The sequence below is a fragment of the Vulpes lagopus genome, chromosome 19, assembly GCF_018345385.1.
Source record: "Vulpes lagopus strain Blue_001 chromosome 19, ASM1834538v1, whole genome shotgun sequence".
In the NCBI taxonomy this organism is placed as follows: domain Eukaryota; kingdom Metazoa; phylum Chordata; class Mammalia; order Carnivora; family Canidae; genus Vulpes; species Vulpes lagopus.
This window is the reverse complement of record NC_054842.1, coordinates 16,409,495-16,431,094: the sequence shown is the minus strand read 5'-3', so window position 1 is coordinate 16,431,094 and position 21,600 is coordinate 16,409,495. Positions and strand designations below refer to the sequence as shown.

The 21,600-nt window shown below is 38.2% G+C and overlaps 2 protein-coding genes across 7 annotated transcripts in view; both read left to right on the top strand.

Annotated features, from left to right (window-relative positions):
• Positions 1-7,118, top strand: part of ZCWPW2 (zinc finger CW-type and PWWP domain containing 2) — a 109,177-nt gene extending 102,059 nt beyond the window's left edge. The window contains exons 8-9 of the mRNA XM_041733626.1: positions 2,177-2,301; positions 5,526-7,118. Of these exons, the coding sequence (XP_041589560.1) occupies positions 2,177-2,301; positions 5,526-5,687 (287 nt within the window). The 3' untranslated portion in view covers positions 5,688-7,118. The remainder of the gene's footprint in view (positions 1-2,176; positions 2,302-5,525) is intronic.
• RBMS3 (RNA binding motif single stranded interacting protein 3) overlaps positions 1-21,600 on the top strand; it is a 1,727,904-nt gene that overhangs the window by 31,748 nt on the left and 1,674,556 nt on the right. The window contains exon 1 of one of the 6 annotated variants that reach the window (XM_041733597.1): positions 9,056-9,196. The exons of 4 other annotated variants lie outside the window; for them this stretch is intronic. The gene's annotated coding sequence lies outside the window, so the exon portion shown is untranslated. Of the gene's footprint in view, positions 1-9,055; positions 9,197-11,197; positions 11,602-21,600 lie in introns of those variants that run through there. One more of the 6 variants, XM_041733596.1, reaches the window with a different exon arrangement.

Below are 21,600 nucleotides of genomic sequence, written 5' to 3'. Positions count from 1 at the left end.
GAAGATAACCACACTGTCTGTTAAGTAACAGGTTACTAAGTAGGAAATCTATTATAAAGAGAGGTTAATTCCATTAACAAAGTTGCTTCAATAAAAATATACATAATTGTAGAAAATTCTGATTCAGTAGGCCTGGGTTGCATTCATCTTTTTTAAGTAAATTCTCCATGTGATTCTTATGCCTACCAAGTTTTGAATACCATTGTTTTAGAATGTAATAGTTCAAATTCTGTGTTCCTGTGCTTTAGCAATTACACAGAACACATATCTATGTGGGCAAAACTAACATGTCAGTTACAGTTTTTGTTGTGTTTTTAAACCTAGGAACTGGTTCTATGATATGCAAAGGGCTTACCAGAGGCTACTTTCAAACTGTTTTTGAAAGAACTCTTCCACAGAGAAAACCTAAGTTGACTGGGAAGAGATGATGTCCAGGAAGGCTCATTGGTCTGTGCCTACACTCTTGAATCCTTTGCCCTTAGGGACTGACATTTGTTGATTGAATATAAAAGTACTTGGGCCAAGTGATAAGTATTGACGAAAAAATATTTTTGTAGACAAAACTGTGATGTGAAAAATGTTAATAAAAATTTTTTAATACTGTAGTGACAACCAAGAATAGGAAAGTTTTCTATTTCATAGCCTCCCATGACTTTATTTAATGCTATTATTTAATAACGTTCTAGGAGAATTTTAAAATTTCCTTCTTATGAGTAAAAGATAAGAGAAAATTATCAACAAAGAAGATTTAATAAAACATGGATTCTTTTGAACTGAAGGAAAGAAAACATAAAACTTTCCACATTAACAATCTCTGTTTTTCACCTTAGAACATAGTGTACAAGGATACCTGTGTGTGTGTGTGTGTGTGTGTGCGTGTGTGTGTGTGTGTTCACACAGACATAAAGGGATGCATATATTGTATGCATTCTTCCTAAAAATAACTAATTAGAAAATTTTAAAATATGTTCAACAATTAAATTAAAACTTAGTGCTGAGAATGCCTTGCTTCCATATTCACTGATAATATTTTAGCTTGAAAGCATATGTCCTGCTTGCTTGGGTCTATTTTCATATTCCATTAACTTTTAGCTGTTCTACCTAGTGTGATTTTTGGTGACCTGCCAAAGAATGGTAGATAATAGGAGGTGGTATGTCAGATTTTTGTCACCAGAGTAAAAAATGATGAGGTATGTATTCATGGCCTTTATGTTTGAATCACGTTGCCTTGGAAGGACATCTCAGATGCTCCATCTGTCTCTTGTGCAGGACAGCAGGACACATGTGGTCTCCTTTCCTTGATATTTACTTCAACAGGACTATATCAAACAAAAATGTTTATATTATTTGAATCGGGAATTCAACTGCATGTTATTAATCAGTAGTTGAGTCTATAGACTCAACTATAGTGTATATAGTTATATAATGGTAATCTATTTCTTTTGTGAGGATATTATTACATCTTACCAAATTCAGTGAATTCATGTCACAGTAGCACACACGCAAAAGAATTTTGTAAGTGTGGTATTTAAAAAAATGTATATAATCAGATTAAGCAATTAAGATGTGCTGGTATTTGGATTAGAAAGAGATTAGCCTGTGTTTAGATTAGCCACTTAATTACATGATTTTCCCTTTTAACAGTAGTTTTAATACTTTGCTGTAGGGATGGCAAACTGAGGCCCACAGTCCATTTGTTATTCTAAATAAAGCTTTATTGGAACATAATCACTTTCATTTGTTTAGGTACATGTCTGTGGTTTGTACCATAACAGCAGAATTGAGTGGTTGTGACCGAAATCACAAAGCCTGCGATATTTACTCTCTGTCCCTTCACAGGAAAGGTTTGCTGACCCCTGGTTTATATAAAGCAATTTAGTTTAGCCCTGACTGAAAACAAAACAAAACAAAACAAAGATACTTCTAGTGGGCTTTTTGTGATCTACATATAGCAAAAATATCACCTACATTTTTAAAGGAATAATTGTGAAATATTTGCCTGGAAATCCATAATTATTTTGCATCAAGTAGAGGCCATATGTGAAAATTATTTAAAAATATATTTTTTAATCTTGTAGCATTTAGATGATTTTATCTTTTGGGGTGGTTAAGATTATGGATTCATTTGAATTAACTAAGATGTAATGTTTTTTACTACATTAATGATGTTTTTTAGTTGTCTCTGAGGCAGAAGTTTTACTAAAAGAGTTGGAGCAAATGCTACAGCAGGCGCTAGAGCCCACAGCAGCACCTGATGAGTCTGAAGAGGAGCATGGAAAGGAAGTAAATGCAGGAAAAAAGGTAGCCCTGAATCATGATTAGGCCTAAATAGCAACTTCAGATTCTGTAAATGGTAGAAACTGTTTCTGCATGTACATTTTAATTAGGTAGAAAACTTTTTTTCCCTTCTGAAATTTGAGCCCTTGATTATACTAAAGTGATAATAAACTAGTAGCCTGTTGAAAAGTTAGAATGCATCTATCAGTCTTTGAATAAAGTCTGTGAGTGGAGAAGCCCTTTGTATTCCAGATCTTTGAGGATCTGCCACTGCAGAGAGACCTCTCCACTGCTGCTGATCTTCACAGTCAGAAGGGGCCAGAATAAGAGCAGCTTGCTAAGAAACCTGCCCTGCCTGGTTCATGCACAGGGACAACCTCTGTGAGGACAAACCTCATTATTGACACACTGGAGGTAGAATTTTCCAGTTTTGTTCTTTTGGCCACCTCTGTTGGGCTAAGAAAGTCCATGGGTGCTTACTTTACTCAGTATTTGTATGTGACAACATAGGTTTTAATTTGGTTGACAAACTGCTCGGCACATCAGCTCCAAGTTTGTGCAATAAAATGAGGGTACAAGCCTAGGTCATTAATACAGAGCAGCAGTGTGATGGTAGGCTTGAGAAAAATAAGTCATAAGGCAGACGCTTCCACAAGGCAGTACAGCTGTTCTCTAATAGGAAGAAAAATGGAAGCAAGAAGTCCTGTATCCTTAAGGTTTTGTTCAGTCTGCATTCATTCATTTAAACGTATACAATGCCTGGAACCAAGAGAGTACAATGGTTAGGAACACTGACTGTGGAATATAATATCAATGTCCCAATCCTAGTCCTGTCATCGAGGACTTGTGTAATTTGGTACAGTTGCTTATCACATGCCTCAGAGGATTTTGGGGGGGTTAAATAAGGCAAATCAGGAAAAGTAGTCTGTATGGTAACTGACACCCTAAGGTTAGCTGTTATTATAGACGAGAATTGGCAATGGCAGCCACTAGAGAGAAGGGCTGAGATTTCCTTTCTTCATTTCATTCCCACATTGTCACTTTGGAGCAACTACCCATTCCCAAGTCTGTCCCTTCTCAGATGCTGAAAAAGGTGGATTTGTATATGGGCAAGGTTGTTTACACACTTTGGCAGACTGCCCAATTGCATGATTTTCATTCAAAATTCCAAAAAGAAAAAGAATGATTTATAAACACCCCCGTATTGAGTTAGAAATCAGAATATACAAGATCTATAGTTAAAGAGATCAATACCCTAAAAGAAAATAAAATTAATGCTAAAAACTCTTACCAAGTTGAAAAACATAGTTTTCTTAATTAGCACCGGCAATATCAACCTATATCTGAATTTGCGTGGGTTGTGAATGCCATTTTTCCAATTAGAGTTCCTTTTTGAAAAAACTTATTTTCTCTATATGGATCTTACCTTTTATAAAGCAAGATCTGTAGATTGGTGACACATATATTATATACATGTAATTAATATACAAATTACTCTTTTCTAGCAAATGTGTGCTTTGTGTGAGCACCATATGGTTTTGTGCAATGTTTTTTCAGTCTTTGCAGTTTGTCTTTTTAAAACTACAGCCAGGTTGATTTTTATTGAGATGTCCTGGAGCTTTTACAGCCATAGAATTGGCTTCTATTTTACTATTACAACTAGTAACTTGATAGAACAGAAAATTACTTCTGATTTTTATTTCTTAAGGTAAAATACATAGTTTTAATATATCACCAGGCAGGAGCTTGCGTTTTGTTTTTGATTCTTGTATTATTTTATGCTTTCAAGAGCCATTTAGGAATTGTAAAAATTAACCATTTTAACTTTCTGGCAGGCAGGTGAGTGCCTCCTGTGGACTGGTTCATAAGCCATTCTCCACACTGAGCTTTGTAAGTCTGGCATTCACATCAGGTTCAGTATATTTAGGGCCTTGTTCACTTTTAAATGAGGAGAATAGCGATGAAACCAACTATCAAAGCTGGAACAATTTCCAGTTTAAAAGAAAAGAAATGATCACCTCAGGGGTTTCTCTCTCTCTCTCTCTCTCTTTTTTTTAAGTTAGCAGGGAAAATTAGTATGGCTTCCAAAGTTAACACCACTTAAAACTGAAGCTGTGTTTTGTTTGTAGGAGAAAGTGAACTCTTACAAGCTAACATACCAAAAAGAGCCACCTGATAATTTTAAGGTTCTGAGCATGTTTATTCTCTGAGAGGATATCATTTGAGCTATTTTCAAAGTTGTAAATATGATGGTGTTTTCATCCTTCATTTAATGTATGAGGGTTCAGGTTGATTACTGTCAAGCATTGGGTGAGGGTAGCAACACACACAAAAAAGCATACACAAGTAGATAATCAGAATTCTTTTCTATTTGTCACTGAAATGTTTTATGAGGCTATTTTCCTTAGTAAAGTCATCTTCCTAATTATGTTCTTCTTTAGCTAATATTAACACTGGTTGTCATGCCCCAGCTTTGCAAGCAATGAGAGAGAATTAATATCGGATTTTTATAAAATCCACCTGAATGATTCACAAATTCGATAAGCCATATGCATAAGACAGTTTAGTGAATAATTATTGTGTTAAAAGGTACAATTTTTTGATATGTGAAATACTTGTATAAATTACATGTATTTTTTTTCTTAATTTCATGGAAGTTCACTCTACCTTTAATGAACCTGGAAGTTACAAATCTTGTATGTGTTTATGGATATTTGTATTATTTTTACTAGTGTCCCTTTCTACTAGGCTAGAGCAAACTATCACTATGTATAAGTCATGTAGAGGCTTTTGAGAAGCTAGCCATGGAAAGTGGAACTCAAACAATTTTAAGTTGTATTCTCTATAATAATAATTTTTAAAATAAACAAATATAGAAAAGTCATAGAATGAAACAGGTCATGTTTTCCCCAAGCTTAATATTAAAACTAAAATGTATAATGTTGGTGAAAAAAGAGAGGGCCTGAATAATCAGTCCTTCTTATATTAACACATTTACTATGCATTATACTCTATATGGGGAAATTATTTTAACTATTTTAAATTATTTAATTATTAACACATTTACTATGCATTATACTCTATATGGGGATCATTATTTTATTTGACCACCAGCATTAACAGAACACTTTGTGTTACTGCTATGGCTTGTGGAGTTACTGACTACTTTACATTGTGTTCAAATAATTAAGCCTGGTCTTCCAGTAAGTTTGATGTACTTCTGATGAACTGTATGGTTATTTTTACAGTTATCTAAATGCAACCCTGAAGTTCCTGCATCCAGCTCATTTGAAAACCACTATGAAGAGGACTATCTTGTAAATGATGGGATAAAATTAAAAGCTGGAGAGTGTATTGAAAATATAACTAACAAGTTTAAAGAAATAGATGCTCTAATGTCTGAATTTTAGGGTATTATAGATATTTTCAAGAGGTAATTCTAAAAACACTTACATGTTTATATTTTCCCAAAGTCAAAAACTTGAAAATGTGTAGGGAAATAGGTATATATAATACCAAAGCCAATATTTGTAATAACTTTCTATTTTATATTTTGAGACGAGCCATTGCTTTGAAAGCCAATCAAATGGTATTTCAGTTAGTGTTAAAAATTTAGGATTTAAGAAATCCTGATATTTGTACTTGTAGATTTTTTTCTTGTTTGCCTTAATTTTAAAATAATTTGTAGACTTACTGCACAAACACATGGTTTATAATGGATCATGTAGGCCCTTTATATGAATGTGGCTATTTAGATGGCTGTCAAGGCTATTATAATTTGTACAGGTAATTCATGTGTAGTAGAGACTCGAGAATGTATATTGGTAGTGGAATTAAGCTACTACAAAATAAAAAGAAATAATAAAAAGGTATTGTATAATAGAGTTAGAGCTTTTCTCAGAGATGTCAGTTGCCTTATATTGAAAATAATCACTTCAACCACAATTCCCTAAAAAGTGATGAACAGTTTCAAAAGTGGGGGGAGAGACTGTGGAAAATCAGAATCTGGATGCTTCTGCATTGATTCAGTATCTCTGAGGGTGAGGATGGGAAAGTGTGGTGAAAAATATAAAGAGATAAGTTAAGCATATTTTCAATAAAAAAAATCTAAGAAATATAGGAATGGAAAAAAGTATATCATGCAATACCAATCCCTTAACACCTCCTCTTCCACCCCATCGTATAGGGATTCCCGTGAACAGTTTCAGTGAGTGTCCTTCATCGTGTTCTAATGCACATTCATCTCTAGTACCCACACTTGGTCACCTTCCATGACTATCTCTCTCCTGGAACTGTGGGGTCAGAGAAAGGGCATTCCAAGCACATAGAAACAAAAACCAAAGCTTAAAGATAGAAGAAAGAGCAATACAGCATCCTGGATCTATTGCTAGTTTAATTAACTGGAGTGACTATGTGCTGGTGTGAAGGTAGCCATAGCAGATGAGCAGCACTGTGTACACAGGTGAAGGAGTTGATAACTGTAGAGGCCAAGTGAAAAGTTTTAGAAAGTGGAAGCCCTTTTATATTTCAGATAGATCACACCAGCGGCAACACAGAGAATGGAGAGAGCAGGAGTAACGTTGGAGACAGGGGGGCCTATTAGGAGGCTGCTTAGGGAATTCAGTTGTGATATTATAAGAGCCTGAATAAGGTGGTGCTGTATGGAGAGAGCAGTGTGGCTTCCAGCTACATTAATATCAATGGATTTTTAGGATTTACAGATTGGATATAGGGATCCAACAGGTAGGAATGATTCTTGGGTTCTTATATTCACAATGCTGTTCGCTGAAGGTCAGAGTACACACAGAATTAGGGGCGCCTGGGTGGCTCAATTGGTTAACTCTCTGACTTCAGCTCAGGTCATGATCTCAGTCAGGTTCCTGAGATCGAGCTCCACACTGGGCTCCACGCTCGGCTAGGAGTCTGCTTCTCACCGTCTTCCTTTACCCCTCCCCCTGCTCGTGTTTTTCTCTCTTTCTCAAATAAATAAATAAAATATTTTTAAAAAAGGAATACATGCATATTAGAAATGGGAGATGGGGTGCAGATACCAAGTTTGCTCAAACTGTGTGAGTTCAGCAGAAGTTCTATACTATTCGTGCTTTGACAGACCCTCCTTTCAGAATCACTCCATGAACCAGAGTGACAATGAATAGTCTCTCAATACATCATACTTACTTCTCAATGGTATATCTTTTTCTTCTGACAGAATTATTCTGCAGCATTTCAGAAAAACTTCCCCTCTTTCTCTTAATGCTATGATTTTTTATTCACAGCCTACAAAAGTGATCGATCCCATTTTCCTGTTACTTCTTAGAATCAACTATAAAATGATTACAATTGTATTTGAAAGACTTTACCTACAATTCGAGTGTTTGATGTAAGTATAGAATTAGATCACTTGCAGCTAATTCCTCTTGGTGGAACAGCCAGTGCTCAGGGCTCAAAGTCAGATTCCATAGGTAAGACACTGAAACTTCCAGACTGACTTCATCTGCCATGTTCTAAGTTGTACAAGTCTGGAATTTCTACTGAAGTCTTTGTGCACTTGAGCAGCCCAAAATGGTTCTGAGAACAAACATTTGGGTTGGCTCAGTCTGCAGAGGAAACTTCAATCTGCTTCCAAGAAGAGGCTCTTGGGGAAAAGCCTTCTTCCAAGAAGAGGACAGAGGAGATCCTCCATCCTTCTGAGAGTATAGACTTTCAAGTTTCCAGATAGAATGTGCTCAGAAAAACAGATGAAGGAACAATCAACTAACATTTCTATCCTCAAAGCTGAGAATCCTGCCTGGCTGGTAAGCCCTTTCTCCTGATAATAAATACCCCATGTTCTGGAGCAGGCCAGGTGACATACACCAGGGCATAGTGATGGGACTATGGGGACACAATGTCTGCCTTCAGGTTCCTGTGCTACCATCTACTTGTTGGGAGGCCTGAGGCAAGTTATTTAACTTCTAAGAGCATAGGATTTTTTCCATCTATAGAATAGAATTTGCTGTGAGAGAAAACATTAATATACATAAAATACATAGAACAATCAACACACAGAGAACTATGCAAATTATGACCATGATTGTTGTCTCAAGGCATTTCTCTTCTGACTGCCCTTGCCTTTTTCCTAGGCCTAGTGGACTAACGAGCTTCTTTCAGTAGAACCTGAGTTGACAAACCTGCTTCTGGGCCACTGGGACCAAGGACTTATATGTGATTATGCTGACTCCTAACGGTGGACAATACCCAGTTTTATAGCTAGAGTCTCTTGCTAGGCCTAGAGGAGGACATCTAAGGAAATTATATCTGCCTATCAAAAGAGGTTAAATTCTAAGTACACTACTTCTACCAAGTTTGATGTGAGAGGCATAAGGCAGTATGTCAGGACCTTCTGCCCACGCATTTGGGTTGGAATCAGAGTCCCTCTTTGCCTAGATTGAGGAGTGGCTGGCTGATCCTCTTTGGAATGAGTTGGGCCAAACCCACCTAGTGTACAGGCTCCATGAACCTAAAGAAGGACTGGGTCCCTGGGAAGCTGAGTCCCCAGTTAGATCTGTACACTGTGGAGAGTTAAGCACCAATGCCAGCTCTGTGGTCCTATATTCCAGGAAGTTCTGGTCCATTTGCCCCATGCTAGAAGCTGAACCTATGCAGGGATTTCCAGTGGTAAGAAGCTTAGCTATATCTTTAGTGGAGACAAGTGATGCACTTTTGATAGGTTAATCTCTTGTTGCCACAAATAGGATAAAGAGGAGAGGGCACCCGTATAATTGCAAAAGTCTGTAGTGTCTATAGCCTTGAACTCACTGGTTCTGCAGTAGAGGGTGATGGGCCAGAGATAGTTAGAACATCCACTAATAGTGGATATCTGTTCCAGATATTTTCAGACCAGTAGAATTTGCACCTGGAGCCCTTCTAAGGGACAAAGGTAAGATTTTTTTTAATCCAAAACAGAAGTACCCAAATCCTACTCTACTATTTTTTTCCCTCTATATGGTTCCAAGAAAAGATCTAAATATAGTGCAATTAAAAAATTCTAAGTTCTTCTTGAGGGCTGAGCCAGATCTTGCTGTCACACAGTTGAGTTCTAGAAGAGGTATTTCGTACAGATAAATTTGACCTTAAGGTCCAAGTGGGACATTCTGTGTACACAAATTTAAATACTAGTATTTCCCACCCACTGATAGGTTGCATGGTATAAGCACGCAGAGCAGTGAGCAGCATAATCAAATGAAAGGGTGAGGGAAAGATGAGAAACTCGTTTCCAAGAAAATTTTTGGAAGAATGAGTTGTTTGCTTTTAAATGCATATAGGGAACTACTACAGGAAAGGAGATATGCTCAGAACCAAATAAAACAAAACACAGTTTGCAGGCAGCCCTGAAGTTGCTGGGTTAAAAAATCAAAACTGTTTCTAATCTTCAGCCTCTCCAGCCAGAAAAAGATTCTCAAATTAAGATACAGCCTGGGGCCAAAGATCAAGTCCAGGGTCTGGTTGTTGAATCACATGGCAGGAGAGACAAAGACCAAATCTAGGTGACTGGCAGGAAAACATGGCCTCAGGGTAAGGACCCAATCAGGGGTGTGGCTAATAACTTTATTAACTATTACAAAGTGACTTTAAAACCTCTTATGAAACTTAAAGGTATAGTACTACTGCCACCTGATGTGCCCAAAGTGCTAGTAATTAAATCGGCAAAGAGAATCCTGTCTTGAAAAAAAATTGTGGCTTTGACACATAGAATGGACTGGAATCAAACATAGAAAACCCACTGAGTTGTAGAAAAGATGCCTAACTAAGTACTACCAGCCTAAGCTAAATGAGATTGAAACTGACAGGGAAAAAAGACCTCTGAGCCCCCAGGTTTTGTGTTTGTTTTTTTAAGTTTTTTTAAAAATTTATTTGAGAGCAAGTGCATGCACAAGGGGCAGAGGGAGAGGGAGAAGCAGACTCCCTGCTAAGCAGAGACCCCTACTCTGGATCCCATGATCCTGAGATCCCCAGATCATGATCCTGAAATCATGATCTGAGCTGAAGACAGTTGCTTGACCAACTGAGCCACCCAGGTGTCCCACAGCTCCCTGTTTTCTACAGGTAGGTAAGAGGCTGAGGAAAGTTTTAGCCACCAAAAAAATGTATAAGTTTCAATGTCCCTTTCAGAAGCAAGTGAGGAAGATGATAGAAAAGGATGCCTCATAGGACAGAGCTAGGAGCTGTAGAGAACAATGGAGCAGAGATCTTACACCCAGCCCACTCGACTCCACCTGATGCCCACAGCTTGACTTCCCTTCCCTGGAAACAGAACCAAGATCTTAGTAAGAAATATATCCTACTCCTTTGGCTGGGTAACTTGGCTAATTTGCTTAGAGGGATTTCAGAATGACTAAGGAATAAGTTTCCTCATTGTAAATGAGGTGTTCACTGATTCTCCTGTCTTCTATCCCTGTTAGACCATTGCATATTGTGTGGTATGAAGAGGGGATGGGCCAGTGATTTGTCTTCTTAGTTTGTAGGTTCAGTTCATATCTGGCCCAGATATAGATCATGAAATTTTAAATGCTGAGCCAAATACCATGATTGGGTGAGACTTCTGGATGTATTTGGAGAGGATAGGCTATTTTCATATTGGAGAGATGTGAATAATGTAGCCAAGGAGGTGGACAGTAGTCGACTGAATTGCTGATCCAAGTTGTTTATGTCTTCTGCACTTCATAATTATCATGGCTTTATCACAGGCAGAGTGTACTTCCCTGCCTTGTGACTTTGGCCTTGGCCTCTTGCTTTGATCAATGAAATAGAGCTGACATGATGGTGCCAATTTATAGTCGGGGACTTAAGAGGCTTTGGGTTTCTTCTTTGCCTCTTATACCTCTGCCGTTGCCTTGAAAAGAACATGTCATGTCCCAGCAAGCCTTCTAGTTCAGAGAGGTTGAAAGGCCAGGGAGACTCAGAGACCTGCAGAATGAAGCAGAGCTGTCCCAGATGATCTGTAGATCCAGAATAGAATAGTATTTTGTTTTCAACCACTGAGTTTTGGGGTGGTTTGTTACATGGCATTATTGTAGCAATAGTTAATTGATAAAAACCTGATTTCTGAGTTCCAGCAACAGTTTCGCAGATCAGCTATGGTGGCAGCTTTCCGGCTATAACTGGCCATGAGATGTTTTCTCCTGAGGGTGGAGCTACGATCAAAATAGCCCTGCCTCCTCGGTTGGACCCAGAGTTCTAGCCCAAGGCCTTGTGCCCAGTGACACTCCCAGCTTTTTCTGAATCTGGCCTAGATTGGCTCCTCAACTGGTGAGGCTTCGTGCATTCCCTGCCCAGCTCACAGTGGTGAGTTTTATTGCAAATCCCTTCAGAATGCTTTATTATGGAGGCGATAGATGATAGATAGATAGATAGATAGATAGATAGATAGATAGATTCATAAGGTTCATAAGAATGGGTCACTTCTTCCTTTTAAGTATTTTTAAACTCTACAGCAATTACAAAACGTGGAGATACGGACATGATGGTGGAATGACTCATTTGGCAAAGAAAAGTATGCATGTATTTCCATCCCATTTCTGTTTCTCAAGTATTCCTTAGCCCTTTGGTATGGTATCATAGGATTTTAAGTTGCAAAATCTAGTTTTGGGTCCAGATTTTACTAACTTGTCTAAGTCACATGACCAATAAATGGAAAGGCCAGAATTTGAGTACATTTGTCTTTTCAGATCCCATATCCTTGATTACCATCTATACTGCTTGATAATTTGGTTACTAGGTGGGTGGTGGAAGGAGCACCTAGTTCCCCCATAGGTAAAATGAGGAAGGAACTATCTAAACAAAAGCATTGTTGTGAGAAGTAAATGAGATATTTTATATGAAAGTGCTTTGTAAATCAACTTTATCTTCTATTTATTCTTTCTGAAGGAAACCTAATATGTGTTTAAGTACGTTGCAATTAATAATTATTGGGGTAAAATGTAATTGTACATTTGAAATGATCACTTGCCTTACATTTGTATTACCCTGTGTGCTAGTCATCAATATCAGAATTCCTTTTTTCTCTTTTTTAAAATTAATCTTTGGAAACCATTGCTAGCCGCATGTGATCTCCCCTCTGATGGGTGTTAATGGCAGTGTCTATCTTTTAAGGGACATCTCACTGTTGAAGTTTAGCTGTAGCATTAAATCACCTTGCTTTCTTCACAGACATTCAGTTAAAAAAGAAAAGGGGAAGAAAGTCTTAATATTGATGGGTAGTGGCAGGATTCTGTGGTATTTTGGATGTGTTCCAGTAAATGTATGGAAGTCTTTCATAGGGAACCTGGGTTGTGCTTCAGCACATCCTCCTCCAGCAAGTTGGAATTTTGGCCCTGGCTCCAAAGCTTTTGAAAGAGGAAGCTCACCAAAATGACCAGAACTAGTCTGTTTTATTTTTTTTTTTAAGATTTTATTTATTTATTCATGAGAGACACAGAGAGAGAGAGAGACAGAGGGAGAAGCAGGCTCCATGCAGGGAGCCCGATGTGGGACTCGATTCCAGGTCTCCAGGATCATGCCCTGGGCTGAAGGTGGTGCTAAACCGCTGAGCCACCCGGGCTGCCCAGAACTAGTCTATTTTAGCAGTGACACTTGCTTATTATGACATACAATTAAATTGCATGAGTTTAAAGTTTTGTAAAAGAACCCTCATGCAATTTGCAGAGGGAAGGAGCAGGCAGGAGAGAAATATGAATGTGGTCATGCCCCTCTCTTCTAGAGCCTATGATCTAGTGATGGAAGAATATAAAAATATATAGGTGGTCTAAAAAACAAAAAATGCATTTGAAGATGGAATGTCTGAAAGCAGAAGGGAGTTCTCTTTCTAGATGACTGAAAGTCAGTAATTACAAAATCCCTTAATACAATTTTTTTCAGTTTCAGGTGCCCCCTGCCAGAAGTGAGAAACCACCCTACAGGGTTTGACGTCTGTCTACACACAGCTTTAGCTCTTGGCTGCCAACAGAATAGCTATTCATGGAGGGAGATAAGCCAGAACTAGGGCTCCCTGCTCAAGCTCCTCCTTTGGTTCCTCCTGTGCAGAGAGGGCCAATGACGATGACACCTGATCTTTAAACCCTGTGAGGTCTTGACCTAAGGGGCCTCAGTACTTGTACTAACACAGCTGGATGAGGCCCCAGGTTCTCCATCTGATCACTACCTTTTACCCTCTCTGCTTCCCATTTAGTTGCCTGGCTGCTCTTCATTGCCACCACTCCCTGGCCCTCCACAACCTCTTTAACTTCCCCTGCTACTGTGGGTGAAGCCAGGGTGTGAGAGGCACAGGAGGGGAGATTTGCAAGGGACACTCACCTCGGCTGCTAGTTCTAAATGAGCCATCAAGCTCTTGGAGCCCCTTCACTACAGAGGGGGCAGTGCTGTGCTTCTTCAGGGGAAGGGGCTGGCTGCACAGTCCCCACCTCCCGCCTGTAGTCTTTCTTCCACATATCCCATGGACTTCTGGTCTCCTTTCTCAGCAGCAGTGCCTTCAGGCAGCACCAGAGTGGGGAAACCACCTGATCTGTGAAAGTCTGACTTCCTCCAAGCACGGGAGGGTTAGGGTGTGAGCGTAAGGTGATGTTTGAAAGTGCAGATTATTTGAAAATGAGGGTCCAACCTTATGAGGTTATATGTTAGGCACTTATGTGTTAAGTCTTGGGGTAGGGATGTGAAAGGAGAAGAGAGATTAATTCTGACTACAGAAACAGCTTCATGGAGTCATTTTTTTCCTTCCTTCATTCAATACTGTTGACTAGGTTTCGTATCAGGCACAAGTAATACAACAGTGAGCAAGACACACATGATCTCCAGCCCCATGGAACTGATTCTGACTTTGAGCAAGCTGCTTTAGTCTCTATGTGCCTCACTTTCTTTATCTGAAAATTGGGATGATGGTGATGATAATAATAGTAATAGCAATACTAATCTCCTGGAGTTGTTAAACAGAATCAAATGAGTTATGATGGGCAAGGCACCTAGCAAAGTCCCTGGCACGTTGTATGTTGTGTAAGTATCACTATAACTTTTATAGGGAAGAGAAACCTGTAAAGCAAAGCCAGAATTGGAAGGTAAAAGAGTGGGCCAGCTGGAGACCATGAAAGTCACAGGCTGAACAAAGCAAAGAGGTGAGCAAAGCAGGAACAGCAAATAGGTAACCCAAATAACCAGAGTACAGGGGATGGAGGATGTGATAGGAAGAATACTGGGAATTAAGGCTGGACCAGGCAGGTTGGACGTGCTCAAAGAAAGATTGTATATCACTCTAAAGAGGGAGCTCTTCATTCAGCAGGAAAACCAGGTATTGCAGTAATGAAGAGCGATGACCATTGGAATCTCCAAGATCAAACACCCAAGGGTGCCGGACACTTCACCTGGCTTAGAATGAGACCATTCTGTGATTTGCATGCGCAGAGGGGCAGCGGGCAGACATTACTATGCCAACCTGTGCCCCTCTGTCTGAGGAAATCCATGCCCTGATGTTAGCTCAGATTGTCAGCTTCTACAGCGAGTGCCTTAGGGTTGCCAGCAGGCAGCCAGGGACTGGAAGGTTAGGTGTCTCTGCAAAGTCTTATTAAACTCTCAGCTGCCTGGGAATAATGCACCACAGCAGCAGAGTTTTAAATGGCAAAGGGTCTCTGACTGTCAGAAAGGTTACAGGTAGATACTTTCATTTGTCCTCCATGAAAGCTTAATATCATTTTCTTCTGTTCAAGTCAACTTATAGACCTCATTACTTCAAGTTCATCGGGCGGCTGGAGCAGACTTTTTGATTTTACTGTGCTTTCAGAATCATGTTGGAGAAAAGCTAATGCATTTTTAACCAACTTCAGCAATTTGAAGCTCTTTGGTGCTGTAGCATTTTAATACAATTGTTACTAACTCTCTGAGAACCATATCTATCTGAGTCAAGGGAAATTCCCACTATTGCAGTGTGAGCTCCAGGAGGAGGTAGGGGCTGTGTGTCCTTCCACTTGTGACCCACCCAGACCATGGCTTAGTGCCTTGCACATGTTAGAACACCAGTTCTATTTTGATATTGATGTTAAACTTCCTGCCATTCTAGCCTGTTCAAAAATGTTTTCTGACAAGCTCTATACTCAAACAACTTTGGACCGAATCTCAGGTGGTTGTTGCGTTGTTGTTGTTGTTGTTTTCTAGTTCCCCAAACCCTGACGAGCTCTAGGTCTGTCTGTTATCTATTGCTACAATAATGCAGGGTAGCAGGTGACCATGAAATGCCAGTGGTAAACGACGAAGCACATTTTTTAGTTTGGGACCTGCAAGGTACAGCCAACTTGGCCCACTTACAGGTGACCTCACTTGTGTGTCTGTGGTCAGCTGCAGGTCCACTTAGGTGTGGCTCTTCTGTTGATCATGTTAGGCTTATTTATCTATCTGGGACCACCTAGCAGTCAGATGATACAGGGCTGTCTCAGATGGGGAAATGGGCCAACTCAGTTCTGCTTCATTCACCACTTGTCATCTTCCAACACGCTAGCCCAGGAATGTTCTTCTGGAGATACTAGAGGGACAAGAGTAAGAGAAAAATGCAAATCACCTTACAAGTCTATCAACTACTGATAAATCATTTTTGACATTTAAAAATTTCTACAACCTTATTTCCACATAAATATGTACTCTTAAATGCACACATGGAACAACAGTCACGTAATTATTTCCATTGCCTTTTTTCTCTTAACTATATATGTGAATGTATTTCATTGCCATAAGATGTTGTTCTACAACATGATTTTTATTATTGCTTAGTATTTCATTGTATTTTGTCTATATACAATGAAATATTCTCTTGATGGACATTTAATTTGTTTCTGCATTCCCTATTATACAATTATAAGCCACTCTGTCATGAATATCTTTATCATTCCATCTTTTTGTTTTTAAGATTTTATTTATTTATTCATGAGAGACAGAGAGAGAGGCCGAGACATAGACAGAGGGAGAAGTGGCTCCAGTAGGTAGCCTAATGCAGGACTCATCCCAGGCCCCAGGATCATGACCTGAACCGAAGGCAGATGCCCAACCACTGAGCCACCCAGGTCCCCCTCATTCCATCTTTGTATACATTAATTTTTTTAAGTCTTTCCTAGAAGAGGAATCAATAAGTCAGATTATCGACACAGTTGCCAGGCTTTTTATGGCTATCATTTATTATCCTCCATCAGAGATGTATGAGCGTCTATTTCTCTGCTAGACTGAGGATTGGTTTCTACTTGAATTTTGTGTTACTTAAAGCAGTTCATTGGGTTAATCTCTGTCTTAAGAAACATCGACTAAATGAGTATGAGATGGTAGATTATTTCCCTTATTCCTTAGAGAGGGATGAAAATTAGCATTGACATAGGCCACAGACTCAGTCTGAAAGGTGACTGAGATCTGAGATAAGAATAATAAATCATGTGATGGGAAGGAGAAAATGTTAAGAGAAACAATGGTCACTTGATTTAGACATTAAATGTCCTTTCAGTAAATCACTGTTGTGACAAATACTAGTGAAGAGTCATTGGGCCAGAAAACGTTTTGGTGGACTGATGAGTTTAAAAATCTACGAAGTTACATTCCAATTTGGGCAAGAGTGGGGAAATTGAGGTGCTTGAGAGAATAAGATCAGTTTCTTTCTTTCTTTCTTTCTTTCTTTCTTTCTTTCTTTCTTTCTTTCTTTCTTTCTTTCTTTTTCTTTCTTTCTTTCTTTCTTTCTTTTTCTTTCTTTTCTTTTCTTTTCTTTTCTTTTCTTTTCTTTTCTTTTCTTTTCTTTTCTTTTTTTTTTGTTAAAGAATTTATTCATGAGAGACACACAGAGAGAGAGGCAAAGACACAGGCAGAGGGAAAAGCAGGCTCCCTGCAGGGAGCCCAATGCTGAACTCAATCCCAGGACCCCGGGATCATGACCTGAGCCAAAGGCAGATGCTCAGCCATTGAGCCACCCAGGTGCCCCAATAAGATCAGTTTCTACTGATTTCTTTTATGGTGTAGTTACCTGGCTTCCCCTAGTGTATGATAATCATGATTAGTGATTTTTTTTTTATGTTAGATTACTTAGCTGATTTTTCCTAAAATCCACCTTTCTTGTAGTCAATTAAAATTGCTTATAACAAGAGCATGAAGACTTTTCCATCGACATATGTGATTATTTTGTGTATTTGTAATTTTTGCTTTTACTGCTCAGAGGAAAACTGGCTCTCAATGATAGTTCTCGCCCTCCTGCACAAAGTATTTAAGTTCATTCGAAACCATTATTGCTTCAAAATTTTGACCTTCCACACAATAGACTATGAGTACCTCCTTCCCAGGATTTGGGCTTTATTCATAATCCATGCACCTAACACAGAAAGCAAGGGCTTAACAATATTATTTATAAATTTTTAAACACGCTTGGCCAAAATGAGGACTAAATTTGCCATCCAGCTAGCCTTTCTAATTATGTAAGTTCAGATTCTCAAAACTGAACCTTAAATGTTTTTATCATGTGGCACTTAATTACACCTGGGCATGTATGCCTCATTGTTTATTTCATGTGTGGTCTAGTCTCCAAAATGATTCTCACCTGGAACTCATACCCCTGCTCAGCCCCCTTCCACATTGAACAGGGTTCACCTGTGTAACCGTGAAAGTATCTCAAACATGACAGATTCTGACCTCTGAGGCTGGGTCATAAAAGACGTTGTGGCTTCCACTTTATTCTTTTTTGGGATCACTCATCTAGAAGAATCCAGCTGCATGTCATGAGGACACTCAAGCAGCCCTATAGAAAGCTCCATGGGGTGGAATTGAAGCCTTCTGCCAACACCAGCACTAACTTGACAGCCATATAAGTGAACTCCTCTGGAAGTGATCCTCCAGCACTAGTCAAGCTTCAGATGACCACAGCCTAAGCCAGTATCTTGACTGCAACCTCATGAGACACTCTGAGCCAGAAAGACCCAGATAAGCACTCTTTAATTCCTGACCCACAGAAACTGTATGAAAATAAATGTTCATTGTTTAAATTACTAATGGTTTGGGATAATTTGTTACACAGCAACAGATCACTAATATAATGTGTGACAGGATTTTCTCACCAAATAGATTATAAGCTCCTTTAAAAAAAAGAATCATATGTTTCATTTCTTGTAGCAACTCGCATTGCATTGAGATACCAGCCAAAAAAAAAAAAAAAGAGAGAGAGAGATCAGCCAAAATAAATGATCTTAATGCTTCACAATTACCTTTTAGACAAATCAACAAAGACACTCTTTTAGGACCCAAGGAAAGCAGTAAACGAACAAAGTAATTGCTAGTGGATAAGACATATAAATTTTTTTTTAAATACATATGGACCAGGTCAGTGAAGATATGAAGCTAAGAAGAAGATGAGGATGCTATTTTATATATTTCATATAGGGTGTCAGGAAAGCTCTCTCTGAAAAGACATTTGAGCAGAGACCTATGCATGTTGGGAAGGAGCATCCCAGGCAGATGAGACTGCAAGTTCAAAGGCCATGACACTGGAAGAATGTTGCACGTTCAATAAGACCCATATGACCAAGGCTGAGTTCATCACTGTTGCACATTTCACTAGTAAGCTCATTGTGTTTCTCAGCACTCCAACTACACATTTAAATCTCCCTCAGTGACTTGACCCCTTTTCCCCATGTTTTCTGAATTTGAACTGGGCACCAGATATTGGTATACTTTAAACAGACCTACTTATGTAAATAAGTCATATATAAACATGAACATGGCTAATGAGTCAAAATAGGCTAATATTTGTAGCTGGAATGAAGAATTAGAAAATTCACTGATTGCAATCTTCCTTTCATTACTTCTGCCACTTGAAGCTTTCTGACTTCATTAAAGTCATTAGTGCCCCCAATAAATTACATAGCTTTTGTAGTAACGCAAATATGTGTGAATGTTTCTGACATTGCAGGAAATAATCAGGCTCAATCAATATATGTTTATCAAGACATTAGGTCTCAAATCGATGAGTAATTAGCTCTCCCAACAGAAGAACAAATAAAACGCTGTTTCCTAAATGTTCTGTCATTCTATGCTGTGAATTTCGCCTCTTTTCCCTCTCTTGCTGGAAGAAACACGTCACAATGAATCAAATAATCACTGACTAATGAGTTCTGCTTTGATTACAGCATGTTGGTGATCATAAATAAATGAAATTGTGTTTGTATTTCATAGGTATCTGAATTTTTTTAATCTTGCATTTCACCTCAGATGAACAAATTTATCTTTAATAAGTAAACAGTCCTCTGAGAGGCAAAACGCAGAACTTAAACCTCCATTTAACATTTTAAATTATCACGTAAACAAGAGCTTCTGCATGTTCTCCTATTGGCAGCAGTGTTCTCTCTATATAAGACTCACTGATTTGCTTGCTTGCTCTCTTTTATAAACATAATTTTGGCAAATTAATTAATTTGTGCTTTAATTCTGAGGAGGTTTCATAGAAGGAGATACATAAAGGGAGGAGAGGAGGAAGGTACAGAGGAAGAATCTGAAAGGAAGCCAGAAAGAGACACAAAAACAGAGATGCAACTACAGAAATCCTATACTTTGTGTGTGTAGGGGGAAAAGAACAGAGAGATAGCCACTTAGATCTAACTAGAAAGGAAGAAGAACAACTATTTAAAAACTAGGATTTGTTTGTGGGAAGGAAAAAGAATATTACTTTTTACTTAAAGAAGTTAAAGAAAAAAACAGTACTGAAAAAAATACTGTCTGTATTTTACTTCTTAAATAAAAATAGTCTATTCAATTTTCAAGGCAATACATGGGAAATAACTAAAAGGAAATGCACTTAATAGTTTACCCAGAAACCTAGTACAGTACATTTCTATCAAAGCAAAATAATTTAAAATACTTGAGGACTAGGCATGTGTAGTATCATTTATAATGAATTTTTTTCCTGAGCTCTAAATGTGTTTACTGTATTGCATAGGTTATGAAAATGAGTTCTTTAAATCTCTACAGAATTTTGTTATTAGCCTAGTTGTGCGTAGGCAAAAGTATTTTTTAAAAATCTTTCTTTGGTGCATATTTAATTAATATGAAGTGTTTAAAACATAGAGATACTTGAATATGTAATGATTTACCAAAACATTAACTGTAGTGGAAAGCAAGCAAAGAAATTTTAAAAGTAAAGAAATGGCAACTTTCTTACAAATGATTTTTTATGAACTGTAATGCCAGTGACCTTATGAATTTGGCATAAATGTAAACATGCTGAAATCTATTCATGTTAAATGCACAATCCTTAAAGACATTTGATTTAAGAACATTAGAATGATTTTTTTGGATTGACAGAACCAAGAAGTTGGTTCTCTAAGTAGTAAGAACTTTAAATATTTATTCTCCAGAGAAACAATGGTCTCTAGCAGTTTCAAGAGAATTCCAGGGTGATTTTATCAAAGAGAAAATTTTCAACAATTCTTTAACGGTTTTAGGTAAAACAAAATAGAACAACAAACAAACAAACAAAACAAAGCAGTAAATCCTCATAAATATTTCCCCCCAAGGACTCCTTTCTTTCGGAACTTGTATTTCAAAAGAAACTTAATCTGTGTGTTCCTGATTCATTTATACACCTCAGAGCCATTTCAAACACCAACACATCTTATGAACCTTTTTATAAGTCCTTTCAAAGATATTTTTATTTGAACTAAAAAGTCATGTTTTGCTGGCAGTAAATGGAGCTTGAGTGTGGGAGAAAAAGTTAGCTTGGAGCCCACAGAGTTCAAGTGACGCCAAACAAGGTCAAAGCTATTCTTCCAGTCTCAAATGAGATTGAAATAAAGAATAGAAATGTTCACTGTGTGATAGCATTCATGAGCCAAAGAGTTTTAGAAGAAATAAAAAATTGTCTTGAAACCATTAAATATCTAAGGCTCAAAACAAGTTCTACAGAAAGTAAAATAAGTTGGAATTTCTTGCATTTACTTGATGTGTATTTTAATAATTTTTTAAAATTTAAAGACAAATGTTTAGAACATATCTTTGAAGCTTGTATATTTGTATTACTGGGTGTCTTAGGGTTTCCCACAGAATCAGACAAGATTTGGGCCTACTGGTGTATTTGGGACAGAAAACGCAGATAATTTGTACCAGACGACACAGTACAGTAGGAAGATAGGGAACAACACAGGGAAGGGAAGGAGCCACTGAAGGTGTGCTCTAAACAAGTTACCCTTGTGGACAACTAGAGCTTGGTCCTGCTCAGGAACCTGAGAGCCAGCATAGGGCACACACCTCAGAGCTATCCCTGGGAAGGGGGGAGGGGGCATAGGAAGGAAGCTG